This window comes from Trichoderma harzianum (assembly GCF_003025095.1).
Source record: "Trichoderma harzianum CBS 226.95 unplaced genomic scaffold M431scaffold_16, whole genome shotgun sequence".
Lineage (NCBI taxonomy): Eukaryota > Fungi > Ascomycota > Sordariomycetes > Hypocreales > Hypocreaceae > Trichoderma > Trichoderma harzianum.
The window spans coordinates 553,976-581,618 of record NW_020209264.1 but is presented as its reverse complement, the minus strand read 5'-3'; the positions used below and the strand labels follow the sequence as shown (position 1 = coordinate 581,618).

Here is a 27,643-nt window from a genome sequence, read left to right as displayed (position 1 = left end):
TGCATTATACATATATGAGATGGTCTAATAAGATACCCAATCCAATGGCATAGAATAATCCACATCGAACTTGCACCACATATAAAAGCTTGGCGAAAAAAGTGATCTAATTTTCATAGTCTCATAGTTCCTCTATAGGAAGTTGTCCAAAAAATCCGTGGTAACAGCGCAAGTCTATAGTAGAAACAATACATGAACAGACAAAGAAAAGATAAAAGGGTTCGTAAAAAGCATTCAAGAGGAGAGCGAAGATAACAAAACCCAGAAAACAGAAAAAGAGAAGAATCCAAAGAACAAGAAACAATATATATCCGTCTATATCAGTCCAGTCGACTTGCCAGCCGAGTAAAATCCTCCCCTCATGGTATCTCCCAAGGCGAAGAAAAAGAAAAAAAAAAGCGAAAGAGATGAGATGACAAGAAAATAAAAAAAGTATAGAATAAAAAAGAAAAAAAGAAAATAGACCACCCTTCCATCTTGAGCCGCCCGAATCCCATTTGCCCCGCTTGATGCATCGTGCTGTGTCCGTCGTCCCGTTGTTTGTTTGTGCGCCCAAAGATTGAAATGCATATGCAAGACCCAAACGCCGATGAATGCTATATGTGTACGGGTGTCGGCTTTTCTTTTGTCCCAGAGCAGACCTGAGCACCCTTCTGTAATCGTAAAAACAGGCATCGCCTTGCCTATTCTTCCCCTTCCCCTCTTCACCCACCGTCACCGCTGTCTCAATGACCTGGCTGCGTTGGTTCGTTCCATGTTGCAATTGTAAAAACCAATCCGCTTCATCATAGCTCGTTGTTGTTGTTCTCCCTTTCTCATTGATGCCACGTAAATAAAACCAGCTCCACTCTGCCTTGTCGGCCTTGTCCAACGCAACCCTGCTTTTGTGGCTGTTTGGTGCGACAAATGCTGGATTCTTGGTCTGAGTGCCCACCGCTGCGATGCAGTATACAATCCAGATTCGTTTGCTATTTGTCGGATCTCTTTTTTTCTCCCTTCCACGATTGTGCCGATTGGTTGTTGCCCCTCAAGGTTGTACGGTCGTAAGCGTGCAGATGGGCCATGGAGGCCGCTGCGGACTTTGTATTCGCTGTTCAGGCATGTCCCTCTTGCGGGCTGTCGTGGCCGAAATCCCAAGGTTCGGTGATGTCAAGATTTAGTGTTGCCAATGATGCGAGCTTGGTTGGATGGCGTCTTGCCACAAAAGACGCACGCGACCAGCAGTCGATGGCGAGTCGATTCATCGAGGAATGCCAGCGTTGGCGTGGCTATCGGCCATCTCTGGAGGGTAGTATAAAGAATACGCGGCATTCCACTGCGGAGTTCGCTGCTGCAGCGGCGTGTGAGGCGATGCGCTGTGCGCAGGGTGAGGCGGTGGTTGTTGCTGGTGTTGCTGAGCATATGCGTGCAGCGGCGGTGGCGGCGGTGCCTGCTGGTGGTGGTGTTGCGGGTGTTGAGGGTGCTGATGTTGGTGCTGTTGCTGGTGCATATATGCCTGTGGCAAATTATGCAGAGTTGAGGTGTTGAGCCTGAGCCCACCTGGAGGGAGAGAAGCAATTCAAGTCAGCCCATGTGCCCCTCAGTGAATGAGTGCGTGGCGGAAGGGATTAGGATAAGGATACATAGGGATAGGGATACATACTGCCGTGGTCCATCTCGTCGTAGTCCTGCTTGATGTCCTTGAGAGTGGCCGGAATCATCGAGGGCACGCTTGTGGGAATGTAGGCCGCGTTGTACTCCTCGCCATGGGCGGGAGATGAGGGGCTGGAAATGTTGCCCAGGACGGGGTTTGGCGCAACGGATGCTGGCCACGCCTCGCCGCCAGCGCCTGTGATGTGGCCATACGACTGCTGTGCGTAGTCGGGGATCTGGTTGAAGTCACTGGATGGCAGAGGCGACACCCTCGGACTCGGCACAGCACCGCTGCCCGAGCTGAGGTTGTCGTCGTAGACTGATGGGCCTGGAGTTAGCGGTCCAAAGTAAAGGTCATGAGCGCTGTTGGGCATGGTACCTGGCGTACCTGCGGAATTCGAGGAATAGGACGAGTCTGTGGCGGTGTAGCCCATGTGCTCCCGGAGCCGGGCAATCTCCTGTTCGAGGAATTTGTTCCGACGGAGAAGCTCCTGGACTTTTCTGTCGCGGCTCTGGACGCCCTTGAGCTCGGCCAGTTCACGCTCCAGACGCTCAATGTGCTCCTTGGTCCTTGCTCTGATGGCTCTCTGAGCCTCACGATCGTTGGCCCGCTTGCGTGCCAGCTGTGAGGGCGTCAGGGTCGAAACACTTCTGGTGCCTAAGGGGGTCGGAGACATGTATCAATTAGCTTTTGATTTTTATTCGAAATGAGGTATGGAAAACGAATTGACAATTGAAAAGAATGGAAACGGCAATTGTCGCCAGTGGAGTTGGCATTGGGGCAAGAATTGTCGACATGTGAAGCGCCAAAAGGGCGGGATCTCAGACTCAAACTTACCCTTTCGCTTGGACGGTTTAGTTGGCTCTCCGGAAGATGATCGCGGCATGTTGTGTTCGATTTTATATATGAGGGACATGCAAACAAAAAGATCGGATGAGGCTGGCCGCAGTCTAGGCGGCTTTGGTTGGCGACGAGGGCAGAGGAGCCGTGGAAAGGCGATCGAGTGGGGGAGCTATCGCAATAAATAGGGTATCAAAGGCGATGGACCAGCAGCAACGACTCGAGGCAGCTTGTCGTGGGTCGCGCTACGAAAAGAGACGAGGGCCCGCTTCGCTTTGGTTGACGATGGTTGAGATTCAACGGCGTCAACAGAGCAATCACGACAGAGAAGCCCGTGAATGCGCCAAATGCTGGAGCCAAGATGCGGATGCCGCAACGTCAAGAAGCAATTGCTGTGAACAAAGACGTTCGACAATGTCTGTAGACAAGGCTTTGAAAGGGCTGCTCTGAGACAAACGGAGAGTCAGAAGCAGGCGGGAAATTGCGTTTCGGATGCGAATGGCAAGAGATCCGGACCGTGATTTTTGAATGAGTGGAAACAGAGAAAAAAAACGAGCCCAGAATATGAAGCCGTCAGGTACCGTATTATAATAATATACTGCTACACACCTCTGAGGCCATCCATCCCAGAAGGCGGTGGTGTGGACCCCGAACAGCGTCTCCTCTGTTTCCGTACCTTTCGGACAGGGATGACGGTACTTTACCTCAGGTAAGTACTTGTACTGGGTGGAGAGGCCGGGGGGTGTCTGCATACAAGGCACCAGACCAAGCACTTGGAGGCGACCAGGGGGGCCAGGGGGGGCGTGAGTGTATATCCAGCGCAGCCAGCGGACGACCGGGTCTGTCGAGACTTGCAGGCTCTGGCACCAAGAAGCGTGCACGCGGGCTGTGGCGTGGCGTCGTATACTCGTAGGATACCTTGGATACCAGCATCTGAGCGTTCCGAGTTTGGTCCTGGCTGGTACTGGCCCGGTACATGCTCGCTCATGCTTGGTCCGGCATGGCCAGCCAGCCTGCGGGGTGAGGGCATCGACGCCACTGGGAGGGACGCTTGGGTGCAAGTACGAGAGCCCAGAGAGCGTCTGCTGCTTCGGACCGCGTTGCCTTAGTGCCAGTCGAAGGAAACTCATGCATGTATTCGCACGTACTCCATGTACTCGCACCGCCGCAAGCTGGGGGATGCAAGCAAGCAAGAAAAGGCGAGCCGTGGACGTGTGGACGTTGGGGGAGGCGCTGGGACTAGCTGGGGAGAGTGGTGGCCAGCCATGATGCACCATACAGGAGGCATCGGACATGACAGCCAAACAATCATCCCTACGCAGCGCAGCACTGCAAAGCACAGCTCAGATCGTTTTTGCCTCTTCAGCAGCTCTCGTCTCTCGGCACTCCAGGCCGCGGCAAGGGAGGAACAGCGGAGGGAGACCAAGAGGCCACAGAGGGGCCTGCAGGCCGATCTTGCTGTGACACTATTGTCTCTCGCGTCGGCCTTGACTTTGACTGATGGAGCTTAAGAGCACGTTCCCGTGTGGTTCTGCCGGGCCAGACTGACGGTGCTGGCGGCCCTCGCTGACAAGACGGCACTCGCCTGCTAGGATGCTTCAGGCATGGTCAGACGCTCCGGCTTTGCTTTGTCTTGTCGATACAGTGCCTGGTAGGTGTTAGGAGTTACATGCTGCAGTGCCGAGCTGGCGGCAATAAACGTTCGGGGTTTTGCAAGTACTGTCCTGTCCGCACAGTATTCCACAGATGGACTGGATCGCGATCTGGGCTGGAGGGTCGCAATGCTAGCAGGCGTAGTTGCTTTAGCTCTCCTCCGACCCTACTCCGTGATGGCCTCTGCCTGCCCTGGCCCAAATCATCGCACGTGCTGTATCGTACAGTACGAGTCAAATTTGATGATGGGACGCCTATCGAGCGAACGGAAGCCTATCCACCGCTACCTCGTTAGTGTCCCAGCCCACGAAAAAAAAAAAGAACTGAGAGCCCTGGACCCCCATCTCGCCATATGGCAATATTCCAGAACACGAATGGGACTCACCACCAGGGCCAACAAGCAAAACTCTGCTGTTGACCGACATGGATTCCAAATGACATAAATTGATTTGATGCCTCGGCCTCCCCTTCAACCGACATAATAGAAGGCACCTCGGACCAGTTCGCTCTCTTGTGATCTGTTTCCTGTTTCTCTTTGTTGCTCCCATACCTTCGCTTTCGCTTTTCGTCCGTCTCATTCTGGCTCGTTCTCTCTTCCTCTCTCATATTCTCTCTTCAACAGCCTCCTCGTTCTCGCCTGGCGGCGATTTGTGGACCAAAACCCCCGTCGGCGTCTGCGGCATTCTGGCCATTGGCCATGCACTGCAGACGGCAGATGCAGCTAAAACCGCCTGGTGTGCGCCTCTGCCTCTCGACTGTTGCTTCCCACGTTTCAATCGAGAGCGAATGGCGTCTGCGGCTGGCGCCCCTGTTCTTGGTGTAGGACTACTTGCATACCGCTGACGGCAGGCGAAAAGAGTTATGTTGAAGAAGGCCTAGCAAGTTAGTTGGACTAGGATGGAAGATTTCGAGAGGTTGAACGTGCAAAAGAGTACAGAGTATACGGACCCAGGCCAATACAGCGGCAGGGTCCAGGTACTCAGGCGGCAACCTCCACTGTACTGTAGCACGCTGCATGTGCAGTTTTAGTGCGCTAGCGCGGTGTAGATTGGCAGGTATGTGCGGCCTAGAGCCACTGACCGCCTCGCCAGAACTTCAATCTTTAGCAGCCCAGTCGCTAGCCCCAGAAACCCTTAGAGCCCAAGGCCCAGAGAGAGGAACAAGAACAAGAGCCAGTACGGCAACGCAGCAGAGACTACGGGTACAAGTACTTGGATCGAGATTTCCAAGACTTGGGATTGGACGGTTCGGGAGTTACGGTCAAGGCAAGACATCATCATCATCATTAGCAACATCATTAGCCATCGTGGTGGCGATGCAGAATTTGCTGGCTTCATTCATTCATTTTTTTTTGTTTGTTGCTGAAATTCACAGGTAACAAACAAACTACTAGGTACTAAGAATTTACCTAAGGCTCAGGCTCTGCTGTGTCAGCAATAGCAAACCTTGAACCCAGCAAGTACCTGCACCGTACAAGCCACTGCAGGCAGGTACAGGGGCGAGACGGGACAGAAAAAGCAAACATACAAGACGACGTCATTAATCAGAATGAGGTAATCGATACGCTCGCTCTCAACTCCATCAACTCCATCTCAGCAAATTATCAATTTTTTTTTTCTCTCATGGGCAAAAGGTGTGCTTGGGACCACAAAGCGGCTAATCTAGCATCACCACCCTCTCTATCGCTTCTTCCACATGCAGCATCGTGCATTTCGCCACTGCAAAATGTCAGCAAATTACGACCGCAACGCACAAGTACCTCGACATCCAAATCCTACTCCCACGCACCAGCGGAAACGGAACCGAAATCGCATCGCTGGGGGATGCCAATGACGTTCCGACGACTTCCGGCGTAGCGCGGCCAAAGATCCAGAGCGACGGCTTCCCATCTCATCAGATGCTCACAATCGAGAATCAACACTTCGTATTTGACACTTGACACCCGTCAAATCTGTCAAAATCGGCCTTAGCGCCCAACCATAGCCGGAACCGCCGCAAATCCCGGCATCCGGTACGCAGGATTAGTGGGCTGGCGAAGCTTTCGAATCTTTCCAGAAACCGGATCGGTCATCATTATCCAGCATGGCATTTCTGCCAGCCAACGGCCAAGACTCCCCCGAACAGCGCACAACCGATCTTTCACCGAGGGCCCGGCAGGCCTGTAGATGCGATTTGATGCGATTGGGCGCGATATAATGGCGCTGATAGCGGCATGGTACGAGTACAGTACAGTTCTGTACATGGACAGACAGGCTCCAGAGATTTAGGTTGGTGGCATTACGCTCTAGCACCGGTCGGCATGTCACGCACGCCCCCCCAAAGCGCTTTGTCTACAGTATGACGATGTCATCATTCTGCAGTTCCGTGTCTGTGTCTGGCGTTGCTTTGTTCTGGCTTTGCTTTGTCAGGCCGGCTGTATTATTCATCGCTTCGAACCCTGCGTTTCTTTGGTTGCCTCATTAGGGTTTTGCTCGTTCGTCTTAGTGCTGCGAATCCAAATATGAGAGAAAAAGAGGCTGCGTGCTAGAGCAACGCGTGGCGCGTGGCGATTTACCAAGCGACTCCAGTGCCTCCACTGGCGGAGATGATTTGGGCGGGAATATTGAGTGAAGGGGGTGGAAAAAGACAAAGACTGAAAAAAGGCGCTTGGATGGCTCACATTGTTTCGTGCGGCTCGTGCGGATGGATTTTGCCGCAGAACGGCTTCATCACGGCTTCCTCACGGCTGACCAAGCTTCGATGCCGCGAGAAAACCTTGATGACGGCAACTCTATCTATGGTCTGCCAATACAGGTCACCTGGAGTGCAGATGATGTGCAAAGCAACAAGAAAAGAGAATCCAACGGTCCGAGCTGCAAGCGGTCCAACTCGCACAGACAGCCGACGGCACTTCCCGCAATATTATCCAACGTGCGAGCCCACCGCACAAAGGAGGCTGTCTCGTGGCTGGCTTCATGCTAGCCTGCTAACGCCATTATGCTATCCATCCAAAACAATCTGCCTAACTGGCACTAATTGCCCCTGGCATCTGCAACATGACTTCTGCCATCCAGAGATTGGCGGAAATGCTGGCTTTTGGTGGTTTGCATGGGGACTCACTCCAAACGTTTGCAAGACACCATGCGCTTATCAGTCACCCGTCGAAACGGGACGTAATTCCTGGATGCGCAAAACGGTCCTTGACGTCCCCCACGAAAGGCCAAGGGAAACGTGGCTGGCACACACGCCTGCCCACCCCCAGTTTTGCTGTGAATTCCTCCACCGTACCCCAAGTCTCGCAGGAGATGAAGGGCTTGGTTTGTCCTTGCTAATACGATTACTTGGCCGTACGAGCACAAATTGTTCGCCGCTTCGAGTGTCGGTTTCGTCGTCATAAAGGCAATTTAGCGTGCAGCTTATCACAACTCAGCTCCGGCCTCCTGGTCCTGGTCTTGTTCATTACGGAGCACAAGGCACGGAGTAGAAGGGAACTAGAAGCCTTGGAATCACAGGGGGGCTCCCTTGCAGTCGGTGGCGCCTCTGAGTGGCTGCCCGTCCTTTGGCTCAAACGACTTTTCTGGAGCACTTCCATGGCTTTTCTTCATCGGACATGTGCTCCGTGGCCTAGACAAGGCCGTGCCTGGCAGACTGTTCGACTTCAAAAAGGGCAAGGACATGCAGCCCAAGGAGCGGAGACGCAATGCCAGAAGAACGATTAGGGTGTGCGCCGCCCCAGCATCAGCAACCCTCTGCTCTGTGCCCGTTTGCGAAATACGATTCGAAGCTGAGGCTCTTCCTGGAATCTCCTGCACCTCGTCTGTGAATAAATTTCCTAGATGAGCTAATGGACCAAGAGAGACGCTAAGCAGCAGGCCTAACGCCCGTCCTGGACAACGCTGGTGACGCTGGTGACGCTGCATGGTGCATTTTCCAGAGGCCGCTCGATGTTCGGAAACACCCTCATACAGTGCACCGACACACGCCGTTAACAGTGCTCTCCGTTCGGGGATGTGGCATATCGTACCAAGTAGCCTGACAGTGAAAGCCGAGCACCGCCCGGGAGATCATTTTACAACTAACTGTATCACTGCCGGAACGCCGGCTTTTGATAGAGTGGAAAAGCCATATTTTTCTGACTTTCTTCTAGAACAAAGAAACTGCTCCGTAATTATTCACTAGCCGCCAGATCTACGCGTGGATTCCGGCGGACAACTGGGGAGCGTCATAGCCGAGGGCCGGCGACGGCAACCTGTTGACAGTTTGTTGCCATGGTCATCTGGACTAACATGTTGCGCAAACAGACACAAGACAACTGTGTCAATCTTTAGTTTTTTCTGCGTTGTTTGTTGCGAGTGTTGCTAACGTTCGGTGTCGAAACATGCTCATCGGTAGCAACGGCACCCCCGAGCTGCATGGAATCTTGGCGGCTCTCCAACGATTCCTCAGATTGTATCCCAAACCAACGCCTAGCTTTTACAGCTGAACTAGAGTTATATTACTGCGTCGGCCCAATTCGGCCATTGAAAAGAGAGGCTTTTACCAGTCTAGAGAGACTATTTGCTGTGCGGTCATGAGTGGCAAATTGCACAAAGTTGCTCATTGGGGAGCCTTGTGATAGCGTCGTTTGGCGTTGTTGGCAAAGCTGCTGAAAGGCAAGTAAATGGCAAGTGCTGCAGATTCAACCGGACGGGATCGACTTGTATGTCTCTGGCATCCCATATGGATCCACACATCAGGGGTGTTGAAGCAACATTCAGCTCAACCGGACGAAACCAACGCACCAACTGTGTCCATCGCGTGCCGTCTTTTCTGTTTGTCCTTCAACGTTGACAATTCAGCATCAAGATGGTGCCGATGCGACGGCACCTAGCGCCTGACGATGCAACCCAGACAGTCGTCAAGGCTGCGGCTATCGTAAATTCGGCCAACCACACCGCTCACAACTGCTGGTTTGCTGGAGATTCTCCAAGATGGACAAGCCATGAATCAATTCCCCTGCATGAAGAGAGATGGGCGAGTTTGGAAAGGCATCTAATACCGCCTGTTTGTGTGTGTATCGGCTGCAATCCTGCAGGCTCTCCTGCTTACCTCACGAGGTGCGTCTAGCCGACTACAGTGTAGAGTCATCCTAATAAGTGCAGAAGAGCGGGAATAGTCCGTCGTAACAATGCAAGGGAGAAGGCGTCGAAGACGGCAAAAAAAAAAAAAGAGGTTGCATACCTGCATCTCGTCTCCCAAGGCTGAACCTATCGCAAGCAGCACACAGAGCCGGGGAAAAAAATAGATTCTCCATACTGCGACCCCCTTCTTTTAGAAGCAGAGCACCAACGAAAAAATTTTCGTCGCCTCCTTTAGCAAGGCTTTGAAGCTCTCATTGGACGCTGTTTAGTTGGCGGATAAAGGAGATGCTGTTGTTGGTCTGTTCCTGTCGTCATTTCAAGTATCCTGGACGCGGCATCAAGCGCATTGACAGACGGCAGAACAGGTCCCTTGCCAAAAGCGACGTTTGAAGTGACGTCTGTCTCTCTGTCTCTGTCTCTTTGCTTCTTCTGCATTACAAATTCCCCTTGGTTTTTCCATCTGTCCGGATTGAAATTGGCCAGATTCGCGACCAGCCCAGGGAGAGAAACGGCCAGGCTGCCCCCCCAAACAACATCATTATACATGATCGGACCGTTGAAGGTGAGTGACCCCCCCCTTGGGGGCATTTGGGGGATTGACAAGTGAGAGGACGACAAGCCAGGGGGGAAACCTCGATCATCATCTGTGTTCCATGCCGTTGTATCCATCTTTTTTTCCCTCTAGGCATCTATGTATCCATCTCTCATGCATGTTTGGACTGCATGCGACTTGCACGGAGAGGCACCCTATTCGACGGCGATGCAGATGATTGACTCGTTCTAGTTCCACGATATTATGGATTCCTCTCCCCCCCCCTTGCATCGTGCAACCAACCTTACACTATGTACTTACCAGCAACAACATGCAACAAAAACTCCACACCAAACAAGGGAAAAGGGGACAAAAAAAAAAACGTTGAGAGAACGACACGGCGTACTGTATTCCTTCTACAGGCTCGTGCCGCTCTTCTTAAGACCGGGCTGAGACATGGTTCCAGATATTGGACGGACCCGCACTTACCACCGCCCGCCCGCCGCTTCTCATCAAGGTCCCCGTCTCTTCAAAAAGGGCATGTCTCGCCGATTTTCATTATTTTTTTGCTAATACGGGTCCGGGGGCGGTTGGTTTGTTAATTAGTCCAGATGGTGAGTGGTAGATTGTGTGAGCTTGGTCCTGTCTTTTTGGCTCAGACCGCCGGCTATTCCAAATCTCGGTCGTGAATAGGATTACCGGACCGGACCGGTCTCTCAAGCTAGACACCTTTTCATTCTCTCTCGTTTTCTTACTCAAAGTGTCTATTTTTTGGGTTGCCATTTCACACAGCAAATTTCCCTTGCCGCGCTGTTTTGGACTTTTCTTTTTTTAGCTACCGGGGCTCGCTACTATAAAGAAGAGGTCCAAGCTGCAGCTGATGATGATGAGAGGGGGCTGAAGCCATTCTTATTGCTTTGCTGATGTACAAGTTCTCAGCCTCTCTTCTCATTCTCATTCTCATCAAAATCCCATGGAAATCTCACTTGCTGGCTCTCTCTTTTTCGGGGAGGCCCCGTTTTTGGCCTCGGTGGCCCGGCCCAGTTTAGCTAAACCAATCTCACCCCCTACCCAGCAGCACCAGCAGGCCGGAGAAAGCTGTCCCAGCACTTAATCTATTTATCGGGGCATTACTCAATCATGCCCGCATATTCGTTCTGCCAAGGATTGTCGAAGCATGAAGGCATGAAGCATGGAACATGAAGCGTGAACGAACTTGATGAGCGTTTGAAAGCATTGACCTCCCTCCATCCCCCCCCATATGAAAGTGCTGGCCGATCCATCGTTCGTCGTGGCAATTTTTGGTAGCAGTGAGCTGAAGAGAGACAGAGAGACGGACAGAGAGAGATTCGGATCTGCAACAGGCCACTTTTCGCACGTCGCTGGTCTTCTCTCTCGCTCTTCTGTTTCTGTTTCTCGTGTTTTATGCTAGTATTCATTCATTCATCTGCTCACTTTTCACATGCATTTCCCCCATTTTCCCATTTCCCCATCTCTTTTCCACCCCCATGTTTTAGGGCATGTCCAAATAACATAACATACACGTGCGCAGCATCTGCTTTTGGTGATGTCGCCGCTCAAGTCACATCATAATCATGTCAATCAAATATACGTCGCTCGTCATATCTCGCCCGCTCAATGTAATGTATGTATTGTTCCTGGACCCTTGCAGCGCTGAGGGGGGAGGCAACTCGAGGTCGATCTCGGATAAATTTGCAGCACATGCTTTTTCTTTTTCTTTCTTTGTTCTTTTATTTCCTTTTTCCCTTTCCCCCGCAAGCTCTATCGTTGCGTTGCCCAATCTAACGCCGGAAATGGATAAAGGGATCATCTCCGCTCCATGCCTTTTGACTGGGACAGGACCAGGGGGGGCGTGTTCTAAATAAGAGAATGAGGTAGTGCCAGGGCTGATCTCGTACTTGTAATTGTTCACAAGTCTATCGTTGTTGTGTTGTGTTGCATGTGCCTGTGCCTATGCTGTTTGCATAGACGTCGCAATTGTAAGCCAGGGTTGTTTTACCGTAACTGTTGAGTGGTGTCAAGCATGCGACGATGTGAAATGGTAAGTCTAGGATTTTGGCCTGATATGGGCACGTCATCTATAGAAATCGGCTCGAATCTTTCTAGATTTCGTAGCTCTACTTGGTGGTTACGCGTCCTCTCTCTCGCTCTCTGTCTTTTTGGTTCCATGTCTATGAACTGTACTTGTTCTACTGTCATGTGTCATAACTCATGATATCATTACGTCCCATTGGGAAGTTGAGCATCTTGATTCTCAGGCTCTGTCGTGTCGGCTTTTGCTTTTGCATCGGCTTCTGCCCTGACCTTGGCCTGCACCTCTGATGAAATCTCAGGATTCTCGTCCCTGACGGCTTCCACAAGCTCCTCCATTCCGCCCACGGTAGTCGGGCCACTCATGCCCTTTGGCGGAAGCGCCCATTTAGGCAGCGGGCTGGTATAAGCCCAGCTCCCGTCGGCGTCCTCGTATCGGAGACTGTGTAGCCAGAGCGACAACTCGTGACTCCCCGGGTCAGAGTACAGAGGCGTCTGGCATACATCGCACAGCTCGCCTGTCATCTTCTCTGCCCTCTGCTTTTCGTATCTGTCCACCATTTCGTCGTAGTACACCACGGCCTCGGCTACTTCTTCCTTTCCCATTCGATTCAGACGGCTGATGATGTCCTCGTCGGTGTTTTGTGAGCCATCCGCGTCAGCCTGTCCGAGGTTGAGTCCCCAGACACGCTGATTGGCATAGATGGGGTCATTTTGGATTGGATGACCCAGATACTGTAGGTGCACTCGCAGCTGATGCGTCCGCCCAGTCACCGGCAAGCATCTCACGATGGAGTAGCCCTTCTTCTTCAGCCAAGGCTTACGCGTCGCATCTTCGACGTGCTCGTCTCCATTCATGGGCGTGTGTGGTCGCCCATCCTCCGCCAGCATAGCCGGCTCATCTGCATCTCCATCCAGTGGCGGATAGTACGCCAGCCGCTTAAAGACGGTCCTGGCCTCCTTACCATTGGCACGCACGCGATTAAGACCTAGCTTCGGCGATATCTGCAATATCGGCTGGTCGCAGACAACCTCTCCGTCCGGGAAGTGGCCAACCACGCGCGCCAGATATTCCTTTCTCACAGTGCGGCCCCTGATCTTGATGGCCATGGCCTCAGCTGCCTTTACGCTCTTGGCAATGAACATGATGCCGCTGGTCAGGCGGTCCAACCGATTGCATGGGTGTGGCAAAAAGTCTCTGCCCCTATCCGCAATCATGATCTCGATAACCGAGTTGAAGTTGTAGCGGCCTGCAGGATGCACAGGCACACCCGAGGGCTTGTTGATGACAATGATATCGTCATCCTCGTGAATGATGCCGATAGGCTCGGCCGTGACTGGTGGCTCGTGTCGATGCAACGTGTGCGAAATCATGTCTCCATTGCGGACGATGTAGTCTGGACCAACCACTCTGCCGTTGACGTAGATGTCGCCTCGCACCATGGAGCTTCGGTAATACTCGAGCGGCCGGTCTCGAAATTCGGACTCGAAGATGTCGATGAGGGCCCGGCCGCGCCATCTCTCCTTGCAGTACGTGTTGTACGTGAAGTGGTATGGTTGCACGCGGCGCAGGTCGTCCTCGAAGACGTATGGCCGCGGCCAGATGTCACCTGCGGGAGTGATGAGGACGGCGTTTTCGTCGGGGATCACGGAGCGGTCCCTGGGGCTTGGCTTCTTTGGCTTCTTCTGCTTGGGTGGCCTGCCCTTGTCTCCATTCGCATTCGCATGGGGGCTTCCCTTTCCCCCCTCTGCATCTCCATTCCTGCTCCTCTGGGTCGCGGTGGTGACTTCGGCTGCAGCTTCAGGTCCGGGCAGTGCTGCGTCTATCGAATCATCGAGCAAAGCCGTCGAGCTAGTCGCGGGCGCTGCGGCGCTGGTGGCGAGGGTGGAAGAGGTCGTCATCGCGAAGGCTCCGGTTCTTGCTAGCTTGCCGATGCTTCTCGAACAGGCTCGCAGCATCAGCAGACGAACGCTGCAGAAGGAGATAGGGAATAGTCTTTTCGAATTCGACCGCGCGTTTACCCGCAGCAACAATTCCAGGCACCAGCCTCTCTCGCCCGCCGTGTTCTTCCGTGGATGGTGGCAGACGGACTTCCCCGGCGAAATGCAAGTATTTGAGATTTGTGTCGTCTGCGGAGTGACGTACCGCCATGCAAGAAAAAAACGAGGGGCAGCAAAAAATAAGGCGGTCGGGAGCGGCAGAACGCTGCACTTATGCACTTGCGGGGAATCGTGGCTCCGGTCCGGGATGGCCGGCAGCCCGACCGAAGGCACCGGAACCTTGTGGCATGTATTATTGAGATTGATCCGTTGATTACCTACCCTGGAGCTGGAGCAGGGAGAATACCGAACCTCGGTTGGCTGCTGGGGCCGTTGCGAGTAACGCCAAAAACCTCCGATTCGGCTGCCTCGATATACGCCTCCCTTGCTGTCGAATTCTCACCACATACTCGTACCTGGACATCCAGTGGTTAATTGCAAGACTGTCACTGCTTGTATCTTTGTGGTCTCTTTTTTGCCTCCCTGGTTTGGCTACGGCGTATCCTTCGTTGCCTGTTCCTTTAGTGCCTGGTTCATTCTCGAACTCACTCGCGACCTTGCATATGCACTCCTGATTCGCCGTCTCAAGACGCTTTCCAAGTATGAGCCTCGCTGCACTCAAGACACGCCGACGCCAGGACTATCCGTACCTCCTGGAGTACAGGACAAGATGGTGAGTTAGTTTCTTTCTTCTTCACCCCCCTCTCCACTGTGGCCTTGACGCGGTCCCAATGCTTCGGGGCGAACTTTTGTGTCAAAAGGATGCCCTTCAACCTATCATGCAAGTCCAATCCTCCTCTTGGCCAGTCTTTGAGATGCCGAGGGCCGACCAATGTTGAGAGTCGGAGAGATTACTGGATGATATGACGTTCACATAAACAAGAGGCTGTGTTAATGTGTCTTTTATCGCCACAGGAACGACAATGACATGTATGATCATATGAACAACTCAGTATACAACTTCCTGTAAGACTCACTTACTCGTACCTCATGCGGGTGTTGATCCATCCGGATAACCTCTGGCCTGGGGACATCCAACATCCACTCCTCCCTCTCCACTCCCCGTTCCTGACTCGAGTTGATGCTTATCCTTTAACTCAAACGGTATTACGGAACCCCATTGTAAGGCTTCGCTAACTGGTTGGTTACATCGGATCTGTGACATTCTAGATTCGACTCCGCCGTCAACAGTTATCTTGTCGAAAGATGTGGCATTCACCCCCCTTCATCGCCTCAGTATGGCTTAGCAGTACATTCCCACACAGACTTTCTGGCCTCCATCGCCTATCCTGCCGTGGCGGAGGTGGGCGTGCGTGTCACCAAGTTGGGCAAGTCGAGCGTCACCTACGAGGTAGCCCTGTTTGAAAGGGGCAGTGATGAAGTCAAGGCTGTGGGAGGCTTCGTACATGTCTTTGTGGAGAGGTCCACAGGAAGACCCCCGAAAGATGGAATGGAACCCCGGCTGAAGGAGGCATTGGATAAGATTCATCTGGGGCCTGTCACTCCTCCCAAGGAGGCGAGCAAGCTCTGACCTTTGCGATTGGTTCTCTTCTCGTTCCCGCCTATTTCACTTTTCTTTATCTCTGGTCAGCGATTGGATATTATTGTCAGCGGCTCGCTTCGTATATGGATTCACATTGTGTATATTGGCATTAGCGCTACCCGTCCATCTTCCTATAGAAGCTCATACTTTTGCGTCGACCCGTTCTCATCTCCGCTGGTAAACATCTTCTCCACAAACTCCAAGTCGGCGAGAGCCTGTTCAGGCGTCTGCAAGGGGTTAACCTTGCCGTCGAGAATGCTCTGAGCCCAGGCGGCCACCTCTTCCGTCACGCCATTCGTCCTGGTGAACTCCTTGACATACGCCTCTCCATTGGCGGGCTCTACTGTGACTGTCTCGCCGGCGATCTTGACCGCACCCTTTTCATACGAGAAGCTCCACTCGAAAGCCTGGAGGTGGGATCCAGCCGAGTTTTGAAACACGCCCGTTGCTCCAGACTGTGTCTTGATGATGGCGTTGACGGTGTCGATGGGCGGCAAATGCTCACACATCTGTGCGGTGAATGCCTGCACCGTCTCCGGCTTGTTCTCGTCGCCTGTCAGCAGCAGCCTCGTGGCAGCGGCCCAATGGACGCCGGCATCAAGCAGGAAACCTCCCTGATAGTCGGGCTTTTGGCGCCACGAGGTGTTGTACCACTTGTTGTCTGCCTCGATGCGCCACAGGACGCGAACGCTAAAGTTGTGAACCTTGCCGAGTTTTGCAGCCTCGCTGGCGGCATAGGCAAAGCTGGGGTAGAAACGAATGTTCTCAGCAATGGACAAGGTGGCTTTGGTCGACGAGCAAATACGTTGAGCGTTGGCAATCAGGGCGCGTGCAGCAGTGACGTCTTTGGCAATGGGCTTCTCCGCAAGGACGTGTTTGCCAGCAGAGAGAGCCGCCTCGATGAAGGAAGGCTGGCTGAGGATGGGGAGGGCAATAATGACGGCGGAGATGTCATCTCGTTGAAGAATGTCTTGATACGACTTGCCAGCGCCAGAATCCTCAGAGTAAAGATCCGGCTTGGGGACTGAGTCGGGAATGAGGCTTGCCGTTTCTTGAGCTGATTTGAGAGACCTTGAGTAGATGGCTTTGAGGCTGAAGAGCTCGCATTTGAGAACAGCAGGCTGAGAGGGTGATTAGTTGGCCAGTTTCTTCTAAGGGGCTCAGCAAACGTCATGTTTGTGGTGATAGATACCAGATGTGACCCCTTGACGAACAAGCCTCCTCCAATAATGGCAACTCCCATAGTGGGCTTCATGATGGCAACTGGTTATCGTACAGCCTATGTGTGGTTGCCAATGAGTCAGCTCTCTTCAATAGAAATGAATCTTTGAATAAATGAAGATACAAAGCTCTTCAAGATGAAATGAATTACTCCGAAGGCTGAAATGCTGCCCCTCTAGAGTGGGGGAGGGGTTCCGTTGCCCCGCCCTCGTATAATTGGGGGCTCATCATATCAACAGCCTTGGATGGGTATGTGTTTTAAGATTAGTTCAAGATGGACAAAGTAGTCGTATGCGAGATGTTTGGAAATGAAGTCGTGGTGAAGGTTTATATAGATTCCAGCGTGTAGATCTGCCTTGGTCTTGTGTCAAGTATCTCACATGGCTGTGCAATTATGATCAGCATGTCATCAGTATGCTAACACATTGCACAAGTACTTCTCAACGAGAGACTGACCTTGGCAACACTGTGGCTTAACAATGGAGCAATTCTTATTGACATTTAAAATTGAAACCATTCATTAATATTCGTTAGTCATTATACATCATGAAGAAGCAGAAGCAATTTAACCTCCAGGCGATCGGATACCATCTACCAGGCAGCCAGGTCTTTTCTCTTCACCCACCACTCAACCACATCCAACTGTACCTCGTTCGCATTCCAATTCCAGGTCCAAAAAGAAATCATAAAGATAAGAAAACAAATAACAATAAAGAAAAAGAAAACCGCCATCACGTGGAATTGGTGCCGTAGGTACCATCAATCACAACTCCTCGTAACGATACAACTGCTCCACCCACAACGCCCTCGCATCTCCACGAGTGCTTCTTTCCCACCGTGTCTCAGTTTCCGTCTCGGTCTCGGCCTCATGATCAGTCTCTTCCTTTGCTGCCGATACATATCCTTCCGAGAGGATTTCAATGCGCCGAATTTCTCTTATGGAGAGCGTATGGACTTTGCGACGGGAGATCCGGTGGCGTCGGAGAGGATGGTCTGCCTGGAGCCGGAGTCGGCGAAGCGGGCTCGGTGAGGCATCGGCGGCTGCTCGTCTTGGAGCCATTTGATGGTGGTGATGGGACAAGACTGTCTCGCGATTGCAGTTATGGTTATAGTAGAAAGTCTTGTCGCGGAACAACGGATGTACGGGTTTCCCGCGGAGTGAAGTATTTGACTCTAAACTGCAGGTCTGGGTCGGTGTCTCGCAATCGGCTGTTGAAGCAGTATGGGGCATCCGGATATCGAACCAAGCTGCGGCCCTGGTTTTCACCAATCTGAATGGAATTATTCCTCCAGATTAGAGACAAATCGAGTAGATGAAGAATAAAAAATACAATGCTAGAGGGAAGAACAGGCAGCGAGGCTGCATGTCATGCAGGTCTTCTAATGCACAAGGCACATTTCAACCCAATCAGGGCCCAACCCACCTCTTGCTATGGATGCATGTATGCATACACGTATACTGATGTTAGTCTCGCTTTTCCCACCGCTCCTCTTTTAACTAGAATGTGTGCCCTTGGTTTTACATGCGTACAGATGGATTTGTTTCTTTTGTAAGTAAAGCCTATAGAAAAGGTTTGGCCAATGCTGTGTTACCTTTATTCATACTGGTGGCCCTTTCGGCTGTCTTGTCCAGCATGAGACACCCATAAATTTCCGCAGCTCCGGATCAGCAGATGCAGCATGCAGCCAGCCACTTGTGTCGAAGATTGCCAGACATATGTTCACCATGATTTACAATTGGCTCAAGTATACAGAGTAGTCGCACTGGACATCGGATTTGGGGGCCATGTAAAACGTGGCACAGCATGAGGCTGTCTCCGACCAGTTGGTGGCCGCTCTACCCGGGATTGCCATGGGAAGAATGCCGTATTTTATTCAGGGAGACCTGGCATAGAGCCGATGTATTGAACGATGCTGAAGATGGCTCTTACACTACAGATGCACTATTGAAAAATCACTGAAAACGCAAATAGAGTGTATATCAAGGCATTAGTTCAGCTGGATTCTCGCAAACTCGGCCCCTTCTATGATAGATGTCGAAGTATAAGCAATGATGGGGATCAAGGACTCGGGGTACACGTAACTTTATTATGTAACTGTTCTTACGACGTGAGTCAACAGCAGTAGGATAATCTATCATGATCTGATAAGTATTGCGAAAGAGAGAGAGATAAATGACCAACACGTTAAAGAGAAGAACAGAGCAAATTGAATCATCGACTCTATGTAAATTGACCACTGTAGGTTAGGCCCAGATAGCTCAATGCAGGAAGTTGTCGCGGACGTACCCCGCCATTGCGCCCCTCTGTTGACATAATTAGGCCCCTGTAGCGCTGTCAGTGGGGGATCTGGCAGCGACTGGAGCTTCTAGAGCTTCAAAGCTCTAATCGAGATAACTTCAATGTTGATAACTCCAAACATCACCTGCCCTTTTCTACATTCGCCTAGATTGGCTGCAGAGACCAAATGCCTCCTGCTCCCACAATCACCTCCGTCAAGCAGACGTTTGTCGCTGCCCAGACCAACGTCTTGTCCCAGCCGATTGTGCCGTCTCGAGCCTGGCGCGCCTCCAACGACGCGTCCGAACATGCGATCCCGAACCGCCTCGTCGAAGATGCCGTCGCAAGCGTAAATCGCACGATCCTGCAGCACAGTCGCCGTGTCTATGCGCCACAGGCAAACCGAAACGTAGCTGAGCAGATCAGCACCGTGTACTCGAGAGATGCTGAGCGCAGGATGGAGAATCCGGACGATGCTGAGGGCGGGATTGGACGAGAGCTTGATCTGGGTAATTGCCGCTGCTGCCTCCATGTATCAAGACGCTGTATCTGACATAATACCCTCTTTACACAGTTGACGAGAACGCTATCGAAACACTGCCTGCGACTTGGCCCTCAGACAAAGATGTCGAAGCCTATCCAATGGAGGCCAATCGCTACGCCGAGACAGTTCGTCAACTCACCGACCTCAGCCAGCAGCGCAAAGAGCTGAGGCAGCGCGTTGAGCGTCTTCGCAGCCTACAAAAGACGGTCGAATCGTTTCGGACCACGGATGGCGTCGGCATCCAAGAGAATCTGGTGACTCGCGATGGTCCAGTAGAGAAGGAGCTTGAGAAGATGCGCTTCCTCCTTGCGCGCGTTGCTGGCCGTGTGAGCAATTTGTCCGATAGCGATACGACTCAGGATTCGGGCCAAGTAGAGCTCAAAGCCTTGACTGAGGCAAGAAAAAGGCATATTGAAGAGTTTTTGGCAGATGGTCGTGTTTTCCCATCCTGAACTCGAGGTCATAACATCATTCATGAGAGGCTGGATTCCAAACAGGATTCCATACAAAGCTATTTCCCCGGGAGCTGGCAATGCGGACACCGACGCAGCGACTGCAGTTACAGACGTGTAACTTTTGCAGCCACTACCCGAGGGCTTACGAATCTCATCAGTGCCGGACGCCATAGCCAAACCCGTCGCAGTTACATGCCCTGCCTTCTTTCGTAGAAGGGCATTGCATGTCTGACAGTCCAGACAACGTCGAGATTAGCCGGCATGGTTCACATGCAACTGATTCTCAGCTTACACCTGTAGCCACTCGGCTTTGGAGTTCCCGATGCAAATAGCAGGAGGAGATACCCCATGAAAGCTTGGCATTAGTCGAGCCTCTTGCTGTCGATTCTAGCGAAAGAGAAAGTGGCAAGCGAAGCGAATGCGAGCTCAATCTTCGAGTGGAGGCACATCTTACTTCAACAGCCGAAGAGGCTCGATTGAGCCTGGAATTGGGAACACCAGGAATCCCCGCAGCCAGTCAGACGCAGCGGAGTCAAGAGCAGAACACGAACCATTTACAATATTGAATGAATGTGTCCAACAACCCCAATATGTGGAATACGCGCGTTGATGAGTGTGACTGATCCTTGCAACCTCGAATTCATTGCCTAAAGCGGAAAGTTGAGTTGGTCCAAACTCTGACAGATTTGATTTCCGGGCGGGGCGCGGTTGACCAAGTCTTTGAGTTCTTGAGAGCAAATGCAATGTTATTTTAAAACTTCTGACAAGCAGTTCAATACGGAGGCCGTGGCTTTGAAACTCGGTCCATGCGAGTCCTCTGTAGTAGATGCCAAACTCCTAGGTGCTGTCTATCTTTATCAAGAAACACACGAGAACGCAATCAAAGGCCCTTCAGATGCCATAACTGCGCTTTCAGATCATTGAACGTTCTGTCGAAAAAGAACCCGAGGTATGGCGTCAACGGCTGTTCAGGATCGCCACTTGGAATTACTACCAACGGGACAGCTCAGGATTATTATGCTTCATCGATTAACTGTCAACTTAATGTAACTATTATTCGGCACTTTTCAGCTCGCATTCGCTTGCGCATCGACGCCATGTGGGCCAAAATTAACCTGTGGCTGCCGATGCCTGCATGGCTTACCCCGGCCTGTCACTGTCTCCTGATTGGATGCCATCTCCCCTCCAATGAACGAGATGAACGATGCGAGGTTCTTTGCAGGATCAGAGGTCAAGGAGAGGGGCAGAAGGATCCTACTTCTTGGTGTCAAGAGGAGAAAGGTGACGCGTTTGGCCATGCGTGCGAGTGCATTCACTCTGGTGGCTTGTGACTGTGCCCTCCCGGCCATCGCATATATAACGAGGGTGATCCTCTCATGGAAGGATGGAGTCATGTCTGCCTTGGTCAAACAATTGAATCACCAGCCGTTATCCATCCACTCGACTCTCTCATACCATTCGAGTATATAGGAGAGTCTTCCATGTACACTCGCCCCCGCCTAACGTCATTGTACAGCCATTTGCGCTTGTCTCTCGTACGTTTGAGCGATCCTGGGCGGAAACAAGCCTGTTCACTCAAGCCTCTCTCTCTTTCAAAGTTCGCATCAACCATGGCACTCAACGGCGAGGGAATCATCTCTCGCACGGCACAAGACGCAGGTGAGGATGAGCAGTTGAGACTAAGCAATTGGGAAAACGAATCGTGGAAAGAATGGCCATCAAAGGCTCAGGTAAACTTTCGCTCACTCTCCTTTTGCTTTCTTATTCAGACTTGACAAAGATGCTGACAGCGGAGCTGTGTAGTTTGAAGGGCTAGAGGAGCATCGTGGACCAGTCCAGCTGAAAGTCAAGGGCACCATTCCATCTTGGGCTGCTGGTTCTTTGTTCCGAACAGGGCCTGGCCTGGATAGAGTAGAGGGCACATCCAGAGGCACTCATTTTATTCACCATTGGTTTGATGGTATTGCCCACAGCCATCGATTCGACATCACTTCCTCTGAATCGGCCGAGGGCAGCGCAAATGTCACGTATTCCTCTCGTCGACATGCTGATGCTGTCGTTGCCGAAATTAAGGAAAAGGGCTGGCAAACGAGCCTGTCATTTGCTCAACGCGCCGACCCATGTATTGGCCTATTCGCAAAAGTCATGACCATCTTTCTCCCTAGCAAAGCCAACATCAACGTCACCGTCGTACCAGACATGCCCGGTGGTGATGACGTGAAGGAAGGAGATGCGTCCAAAGGCAAGGCCCTGTATGTCCTCACTGATAGCGCTACTGTCAGCAAGCTTGACCCAAAGACTCTTGAGCCCATTGGGAATGCCAGGCAGAAGTCGCTTCACCCAGACCTAAAAGGTCCAATCTCTTGCGCTCATACACAGCGTGATCCTGAAACTAGAGACTTGTTCAACTTTAACCTGGAGCTTTCTTCTCATCCAACCTATCGCATCTTTCGCGTTAATGCCAAGGATGGAAGCGTCGACATTCTCGCGACCTTTTCAGACAAAAAGTACCCAGCGGCATACATGCACAGCTTCTTCATGACGGAAAACTACATTGTGTTTTGTGTCCAATCGACGCAGTACGCGTGGTCAGGCTTGAAGATTCCCTGGCAGAGGAATATTCTCGACGCCATCAAGCCCTTTGATCCCTCCATCCCGTGCACGTGGGTGGTTGTGGACAGGAGACACGGAAAGGGTGTTGTCGCGGAGTTTTCTACTCCAGCTGGTTTCTTCTTTCACTCGGCCAATGCCTTTGAAGAGGTGGTGACGGATGAAAGCGGGAATAAGCATACAGAGATTAACATGGATGCCATCTCGTACAACAACACTGACATCCTGCATATGTTTTACTACGACATCCTCCTCGACCGAGACGGTGCCACGAAGAAGACTATGCTTGACAAGAAGTTTTACAAAACCACTGCAAACCGTCTCTCGCGATATCGCTTTAGGATCCCGTCGGAGCCACAGTCGGCTAAGGAAAAGGCGTCTGCCGTGGCGGAAGAGGTACTCTCCATTCCCTCACCTCACGTCGGCGAGCTTCCAACTATCCACCCTAAACGTGCCGGAAAGCCATATAGATACGTCTACACAGTAGCCAACAGAGGTCTCTACCTCTTTGCAGACTCTATCGCCAAGACGGACACCCACACCCAGGGGGCTCTGATATGGAGCGGCCCCAAGGGGCATTCACCCGGAGAGGCGATTTTCGTTCCTCGGCCGGGAGGCACGGAGGAGGATGATGGAGTGCTGCTGTCGGTGGTGTTGGATGGGACGCTGGAGAAGTCGTATTTGCTGTGTTTGGATGCGAGGACGATGGAGGAGGTGGGCAGGGCGGAGGCGGATTTTGCGATTCCGCTTAGTTTGCATGGAGCGCATCAAGCTAAGGGGCATCTTTGAGGAGAGATGGGCTTTTTTTATTGTATAGTATGTTTTGTGAGGGGATGGGGGTTTTGCTATTTGCGGTTTTGATATCCATGTAGTATTGAATACTATTGATTCTCATTATGTATCTGACTCTTTCGATTCATGTTACTTGTTACACTAGTCTGGCTCTTATTTTTGTTCTCCCTCTCTTTTTTCCTTATGCTCTGGGAATGGATATACCATGAGTATTGCTCTTAATTTGTGAACCAAATTTGATATCCAGAAGATTTATCGCTGTAATACATTCGTCTTCGTTTCGATCCTAGCATCTAACATCAAACTCATGTTTCGGTGACAGAATGGCAACAAGCCTGGCTGGTCTTATCAAAATTGATCTGTTGTCATTGTATGAAAGATCTCCGTAGAAGTCCGTGGAAGGGAGGCCACATGGTTTACCAATCTATTTTCATGGCAAAATAACTTCGTGTACTGCCTCTATTATCTCAGAGGTGACTGTAGAGTTTCACATTTGCCGTATTCAATTCGACATAATGCGTATCTAGTTCATATGTGGAGCAATGATTTAATATTTCTCGTCGTCTCCTCAAACCCTCCACAAGTCTCTTAAATCAACTATACCTTCGTAACCCAGTCCCATTATCCCTCTATGGATGTATTTCCATGCCTGCATAGTCCTCGATAGTTGGCACATTTTTCCGATTAAGGCGAAGTCTGGCGACTTGGAAGGCAAATAGGATGGGGCCGTCAATCCTTTGCGTGTGTGTGTGATATCTTCCATGATCTTGCCCAGCCTCGGCCTTGATCTGCAAGTCAGGTATTGGAATTCCAGCGCTCGCTTGGACGATTGTGCTGTTCTCCATTACTTTTATTGTAATAATGTCCAACGTTTTGGCGATCTTGACGCCGGTGATGATAAAAACCTTATCTCCCGTTTTAAGAAAAGTCGCAACAGCTGGATCGGCTGCAGCCTTTGCAACAAACTGCGGTGAGAGCGCGAATGTTCGTGTCTCAATCAACTCACAAGTATACTTAAATTCCGACGATAACGTCGAAACGTAAGATATCGCGAAGTAAGATTTTATAGCTTGTAACAAGGTCGTGAACAGTCCAATACCCCCTTTACGCCAATGCTTCATACCGCCCGAGCATCCTTTAACTTCCCAACTGTGTATTTTCTTGTCGATTTCAGTTGGCAGGTCCTTATTAGATATAAACATTTGAGGGGTTGTAATATCCGCAATGACGCTTCCGAGGGCAATTTCCGATGGGTCTAGATCCCATGTTGGGGCTAAGAAGTAGCTTTTCTTGAAAAAATTCATATTAGAATGAGTATTGAGTAGCTCTGGTAAAAACAAAAAGTTAGTGCCATGATTCACGTCTGGGTTTGCAAAGTGTACAATGTTTCCACAAGGCTTCGTTGCTCATGGATTTAGCTGGTACTTGCATTCTTGCGACGCTTCTGTCCCGGTGCAAGGATAAAGATCACTTTATGGCCACAGGTTGGGGTAGATGAACATAACAGATTTTTGTGATAGATTTGATTTCAGTGGGAAATGGAGCTGTAGAAGAGAGGAGTTTATAACGACTGGATGCTTGTCGTACACGGCGCGTATACTGTCGTACATGGCGCCTATATGGCCAATGGAAGAAAAGGCAACCACGTGATAATGCAGTGCTCGTTGAGTTTCAGAATGTTGATGAGAATACAAGTACATTATATCCCAGATAGTGCCTAGGCTGGCACGGGGGATTCCAAGTACCACGGCGATCGATGAGAAAGCTGTGATATCTCCATGATGACCAAAGGTGACCGCTCTGACGCTACCTTCAGTCCGAAGCGTAGTGAGCAATTTGTAGCTGCACCTCCAGCTGCTGAAGACAACAGCGGCTGTTTGACTGTAGCAATTTCGTTGACCAGTCTGGTATCAAGCAATCACCCACTTCTCCCAGGAGGGCAAAGACCGCGTTGACATCCTAACTCTGTCGTTTGGCTTTCCCAGGTACGACAACGAACTTGAACCGATTAGTAGAGCTGTTCTCAATGCCAATAATGGCGGCATCATTATCTTTGCCGCTGCGGGCAACGAGGGTGATAACGCGAGCGTCTTCTGGCCGGCTTCGGTGCAAGAGACGGGCGACGTGATCTGGATCGACGGTTATTGATTATTGACGGCACGGTTACGATATGAAACAAGGTTCTGGGAATTGGGTGTCAACTTATTGAGATTCATTCATTTAGTACAAGTTTCCCTATGTAGTGTTTAGCTGAGCAATCAAGACTGGAACAGTGTAGCTCATATGTGACAGACTCATTTCGCAAGTCTACCTCTGTGACCGTAAGAAGCCATCTGATAACAGAAAAGAGAAACCTGAGAAACTTGAATACAAGTTAGGTACATGAAAGTAAACAACCCGTAACAAGACAAACATTCATCTTCAGCTCGATCCCGGCATCTTGAATCATGTGGATACAGATCCCAAACTCGGCATGCTGTCGGCAACAAGCTCGGACTTTTCGGGGAAGAAATGCGAGATTTTTTTTCTTCTTCTCTTTTTGGCCCTTGCTGGCGGCCCGGGTCTATGCGCGTGCGGCGCTTGCGGCGAATTGGAGACTAAGAAAAGCAATAGCGCGCAAGATTCCCGGGGTAAGAGTAAGAACGAGTAAGAGGCCGGTGAATGTGAAATGAGTGAGTTTACTAAGTTGAAGTTGGAGAGGATGAGTGAAGCTGTACGGAGGAGATAGATAAAGCAGGGCAAGACACGGTTGGGAAGAAGCAGCGAATATTGTCAAGTGGTTGGTTATCAAATGTTTTTAAGAGTAGCTTTTGCGTCTCTACTTTTACAGTTTCATCCTGGCCCATCGTAAATTCCTCTCAGCGACTGTTGAAAAGCCGCAAGTAAAGTACATACATTGTTTTGTTCTTTGCCCAGCCCCTTCACTACTCGATTTCTGGTAGTGGACACGCTCCATTATTCATCTCCGATACCGTTTTAACCGTGGAAAAAAAAAAAAAAAGTGAATGGGGGAAAAAGAAGTTGAATCAGAATAGTATCCCGATGGAAGAAGCCTCTCAATATGAGTCTTTTCTCATTTTCTGTTTTTTTTTTGTGGCCTACTCCCACATACAATTTGAGTTATATGTATTGCTCGATCTTCATCCCATACCATCGCTGGCGAAAAAAGAAATTCGTAGGAAACAGAGAGTAGACATTTTCTTTTTTTGTGTTTTTCTCGTCGTCTTCAATCTCACCGATGTCGAGGATGCGCTTAGGCGGCGACAGCCTCGGCAGCCGGCATTTTCATGCCGGTGCCGCTCAGGTCGGTGGGTTTCCGTGAGGGGTTCTTGGTGTAGTAGTCAGAAATGGCGGACTTGATGGCGTCCTCAGCAAGCATGGAGCAGTGCACTGTAGACATAGAGTCAGTAAGACGTTGTCGCATAACGAAAGACTTGGTTGGTATATGGTAATGGAAATACATACGCTTGACGGGGGGCAGGCAGAGTTCCTTGGCAATCTCAGTGTTCTTGACCTTGCCGGCATCGTCGAGGCTCATGCCGCGGACAAGCTCAGTCAGGTAGCTGCTGGAGGCGATGGCGGAGCCGCAGCCAAAAGTCTTGAACTTGACCTCGGAGATTTTCTGTGTCTCCGGGTCGACTCGGATCTGCAGCTTCATGACATCGCCACAAGCAGGAGCGCCAACAAGGCCGGTGCCGACGTCAGCGTCGCTCTTGTTCATGGAGCCAACATTTCGCGGCCGCGCATAGTGATCCAGCACCTTCTCGTGGTAGGATCGCTTGGCCTCGATGGATGCGACGGGAGCGAGCTGTCGAGCAGCGAGAGCTGGTCTGACGAGGGGGGCAGCGATAGCTTGCCGTGAGATGACGCGGAGGCCTCTGGAGAACATTTTGAACGGTTGTGAAGGGTGGATTTTGTTGATTTGGGATGGGGAGAGGCGAATATCTGAATTCGCAGGCCGCTGTGCTTGTGATGTGGGCGGGCGGAGTTAAGCTGCAAGCAAGATGATCGAGAACCTGCTCGGATGCGAATGTGATGCGGCTGATGATGAGCGATACTGCGCTGTGATCAGGTTAAGGAGCTGCGGCGGGAAGATTTGCGTTGGGAATTGAGGTGAGGCGATTGATAAGATGGTGGAAGAGTGAAGATGGTAAGAATGAGGGCAAATGACGAAGGTTCCAAAGATGAGGAGCAGCCGCTTAATCAATTCCCCAAGAAAATCCAGCAGGAAAAGCAGCCCCGGGTGCGGATGGCGATTTCGGCCAAGTGCGCCTCGCCGGTGGCCAATCAGCGACGTCGCCCCTCTCGGCCATTACGTCTGTGCAAAGTTGTGGAGCTCGGTCCTTGTCG

General features: G+C 51.2%; 13 protein-coding genes across 13 annotated transcripts; 5 read left to right on the top strand and 8 right to left on the bottom strand.

The window, feature by feature from the left end:
- Positions 1–909: 909 nt before the first annotated feature.
- Positions 910–3,006, bottom strand: M431DRAFT_512678 (hypothetical protein). The gene is made up of 3 exons (XM_024919886.1): positions 2,471–3,006; positions 1,643–2,290; positions 910–1,539 (listed from the first exon to the last, which is right to left on the bottom strand). Exons 1-3 carry the CDS (start codon positions 2,517–2,519, stop codon positions 1,241–1,243), a joined length of 996 nt encoding a protein of 331 aa, XP_024769591.1. The 5' UTR covers positions 2,520–3,006; the 3' UTR covers positions 910–1,240.
- Positions 3,007–3,160: 154 nt separating this feature from the next.
- Positions 3,161–3,984, bottom strand: M431DRAFT_542459 (hypothetical protein; the record flags this gene model as incomplete). The annotated part of the gene is made up of 1 exon (XM_024921126.1): positions 3,161–3,984. A coding segment is annotated over exon 1 (608 nt), but the record flags the coding sequence as incomplete, so codon positions are not given.
- A 2,362-nt stretch (positions 3,985–6,346) lies between these two features.
- M431DRAFT_268809 (hypothetical protein) lies at positions 6,347–7,557 on the top strand. The gene has a single exon (XM_024913931.1). It carries the CDS (start codon positions 6,711–6,713, stop codon positions 7,500–7,502), a length of 792 nt encoding a protein of 263 aa, XP_024769589.1. The 5' UTR covers positions 6,347–6,710; the 3' UTR covers positions 7,503–7,557.
- On the bottom strand, positions 7,557–8,487 carry M431DRAFT_268803 (hypothetical protein). Its single transcript, XM_024913930.1, has one exon. The coding sequence runs from the start codon at positions 8,023–8,025 to the stop codon at positions 7,612–7,614; it is 414 nt and encodes a 137-aa protein (XP_024769588.1). The 5' UTR covers positions 8,026–8,487; the 3' UTR covers positions 7,557–7,611.
- Positions 8,488–11,998: 3,511 nt separating this feature from the next.
- Positions 11,999–13,711, bottom strand: M431DRAFT_486447 (hypothetical protein; the record flags this gene model as incomplete). Its single annotated transcript, XM_024916382.1, has 1 exon — positions 11,999–13,711. One exon carries the CDS (start codon positions 13,709–13,711, stop codon positions 11,999–12,001), a length of 1,713 nt encoding a protein of 570 aa, XP_024769587.1.
- A 657-nt stretch (positions 13,712–14,368) lies between these two features.
- On the top strand, positions 14,369–15,635 carry M431DRAFT_268768 (hypothetical protein). Its single transcript, XM_024913929.1, has 3 exons — positions 14,369–14,522; positions 14,765–14,815; positions 15,020–15,635. The coding sequence occupies exons 1-3, from the start codon at positions 14,452–14,454 to the stop codon at positions 15,378–15,380; spliced, it is 483 nt and encodes a 160-aa protein (XP_024769586.1). The 5' UTR covers positions 14,369–14,451; the 3' UTR covers positions 15,381–15,635.
- M431DRAFT_96549 (hypothetical protein) lies at positions 15,524–16,647 on the bottom strand (the record flags this gene model as incomplete). Its single annotated transcript, XM_024924837.1, has 2 exons — positions 15,524–16,513; positions 16,585–16,647. 2 exons carry the CDS (start codon positions 16,645–16,647, stop codon positions 15,524–15,526), a joined length of 1,053 nt encoding a protein of 350 aa, XP_024769585.1.
- A 438-nt stretch (positions 16,648–17,085) lies between these two features.
- M431DRAFT_512671 (hypothetical protein) lies at positions 17,086–17,940 on the bottom strand. The gene has a single exon (XM_024919885.1). The coding sequence runs from the start codon at positions 17,842–17,844 to the stop codon at positions 17,377–17,379; it is 468 nt and encodes a 155-aa protein (XP_024769584.1). The 5' UTR covers positions 17,845–17,940; the 3' UTR covers positions 17,086–17,376.
- A 1,139-nt stretch (positions 17,941–19,079) lies between these two features.
- M431DRAFT_96673 (hypothetical protein) lies at positions 19,080–19,888 on the top strand (the record flags this gene model as incomplete). Its single annotated transcript, XM_024924850.1, has 2 exons — positions 19,080–19,401; positions 19,467–19,888. 2 exons carry the CDS (start codon positions 19,080–19,082, stop codon positions 19,886–19,888), a joined length of 744 nt encoding a protein of 247 aa, XP_024769583.1.
- Positions 19,889–21,501: 1,613 nt separating this feature from the next.
- On the top strand, positions 21,502–23,290 carry M431DRAFT_96926 (hypothetical protein; the record flags this gene model as incomplete). Its single annotated transcript, XM_024924883.1, has 2 exons — positions 21,502–21,621; positions 21,695–23,290. 2 exons carry the CDS (start codon positions 21,502–21,504, stop codon positions 23,288–23,290), a joined length of 1,716 nt encoding a protein of 571 aa, XP_024769582.1.
- A 478-nt stretch (positions 23,291–23,768) lies between these two features.
- M431DRAFT_20378 (hypothetical protein) lies at positions 23,769–24,746 on the bottom strand. The gene is made up of 2 exons (XM_024913362.1): positions 24,723–24,746; positions 23,769–24,620 (listed from the first exon to the last, which is right to left on the bottom strand). The coding sequence occupies exon 2, from the start codon at positions 24,595–24,597 to the stop codon at positions 23,923–23,925; it is 675 nt and encodes a 224-aa protein (XP_024769581.1). The 5' UTR covers positions 24,598–24,620; positions 24,723–24,746; the 3' UTR covers positions 23,769–23,922.
- A 328-nt stretch (positions 24,747–25,074) lies between these two features.
- Positions 25,075–25,441, top strand: M431DRAFT_20377 (hypothetical protein; the record flags this gene model as incomplete). Its single annotated transcript, XM_024913361.1, has 2 exons — positions 25,075–25,120; positions 25,209–25,441. 2 exons carry the CDS (start codon positions 25,075–25,077, stop codon positions 25,439–25,441), a joined length of 279 nt encoding a protein of 92 aa, XP_024769580.1.
- A 1,105-nt stretch (positions 25,442–26,546) lies between these two features.
- M431DRAFT_499918 (hypothetical protein) lies at positions 26,547–27,182 on the bottom strand (the record flags this gene model as incomplete). Its single annotated transcript, XM_024917858.1, has 2 exons — positions 26,547–26,683; positions 26,759–27,182. The coding sequence occupies 2 exons, from the start codon at positions 27,180–27,182 to the stop codon at positions 26,547–26,549; spliced, it is 561 nt and encodes a 186-aa protein (XP_024769579.1).
- Positions 27,183–27,643: the final 461 nt, after the last annotated feature.

Excerpts from the sequence above, each read along its gene's own strand:
- M431DRAFT_512671 (XM_024919885.1), bottom strand. The coding sequence starts at position 17,844 with ATGCCCCATACTGCTTCAACAGCCGATTGCGAGACACCGACCCAGACC.
- M431DRAFT_268809 (XM_024913931.1), top strand. The coding sequence starts at position 6,711 with ATGATTTGGGCGGGAATATTGAGTGAAGGGGGTGGAAAAAGACAAAGA.
- M431DRAFT_20378 (XM_024913362.1), bottom strand. The coding sequence starts at position 24,597 with ATGAATTTTTTCAAGAAAAGCTACTTCTTAGCCCCAACATGGGATCTA.
- M431DRAFT_512678 (XM_024919886.1), bottom strand. The coding sequence starts at position 2,519 with ATGCCGCGATCATCTTCCGGAGAGCCAACTAAACCGTCCAAGCGAAAG. Across the intron at positions 2,291-2,470 it reads TAAACCGTCCAAGCGAAAGG|GCACCAGAAGTGTTTCGACC; the intron begins GTAAGTTTGAGT and ends CGACCCCCTTAG. Across the intron at positions 1,540-1,642 it reads CGACGAGATGGACCACGGCA|GTGGGCTCAGGCTCAACACC; the intron begins GTATGTATCCCT and ends CTCTCCCTCCAG.
- M431DRAFT_268768 (XM_024913929.1), top strand. The coding sequence starts at position 14,452 with ATGAGCCTCGCTGCACTCAAGACACGCCGACGCCAGGACTATCCGTAC. Across the intron at positions 14,523-14,764 it reads CTGGAGTACAGGACAAGATG|GAACGACAATGACATGTATG; the intron begins GTGAGTTAGTTT and ends TTATCGCCACAG. Across the intron at positions 14,816-15,019 it reads AACTCAGTATACAACTTCCT|ATTCGACTCCGCCGTCAACA; the intron begins GTAAGACTCACT and ends GTGACATTCTAG.
- M431DRAFT_268803 (XM_024913930.1), bottom strand. The coding sequence starts at position 8,025 with ATGCAGCGTCACCAGCGTCACCAGCGTTGTCCAGGACGGGCGTTAGGC.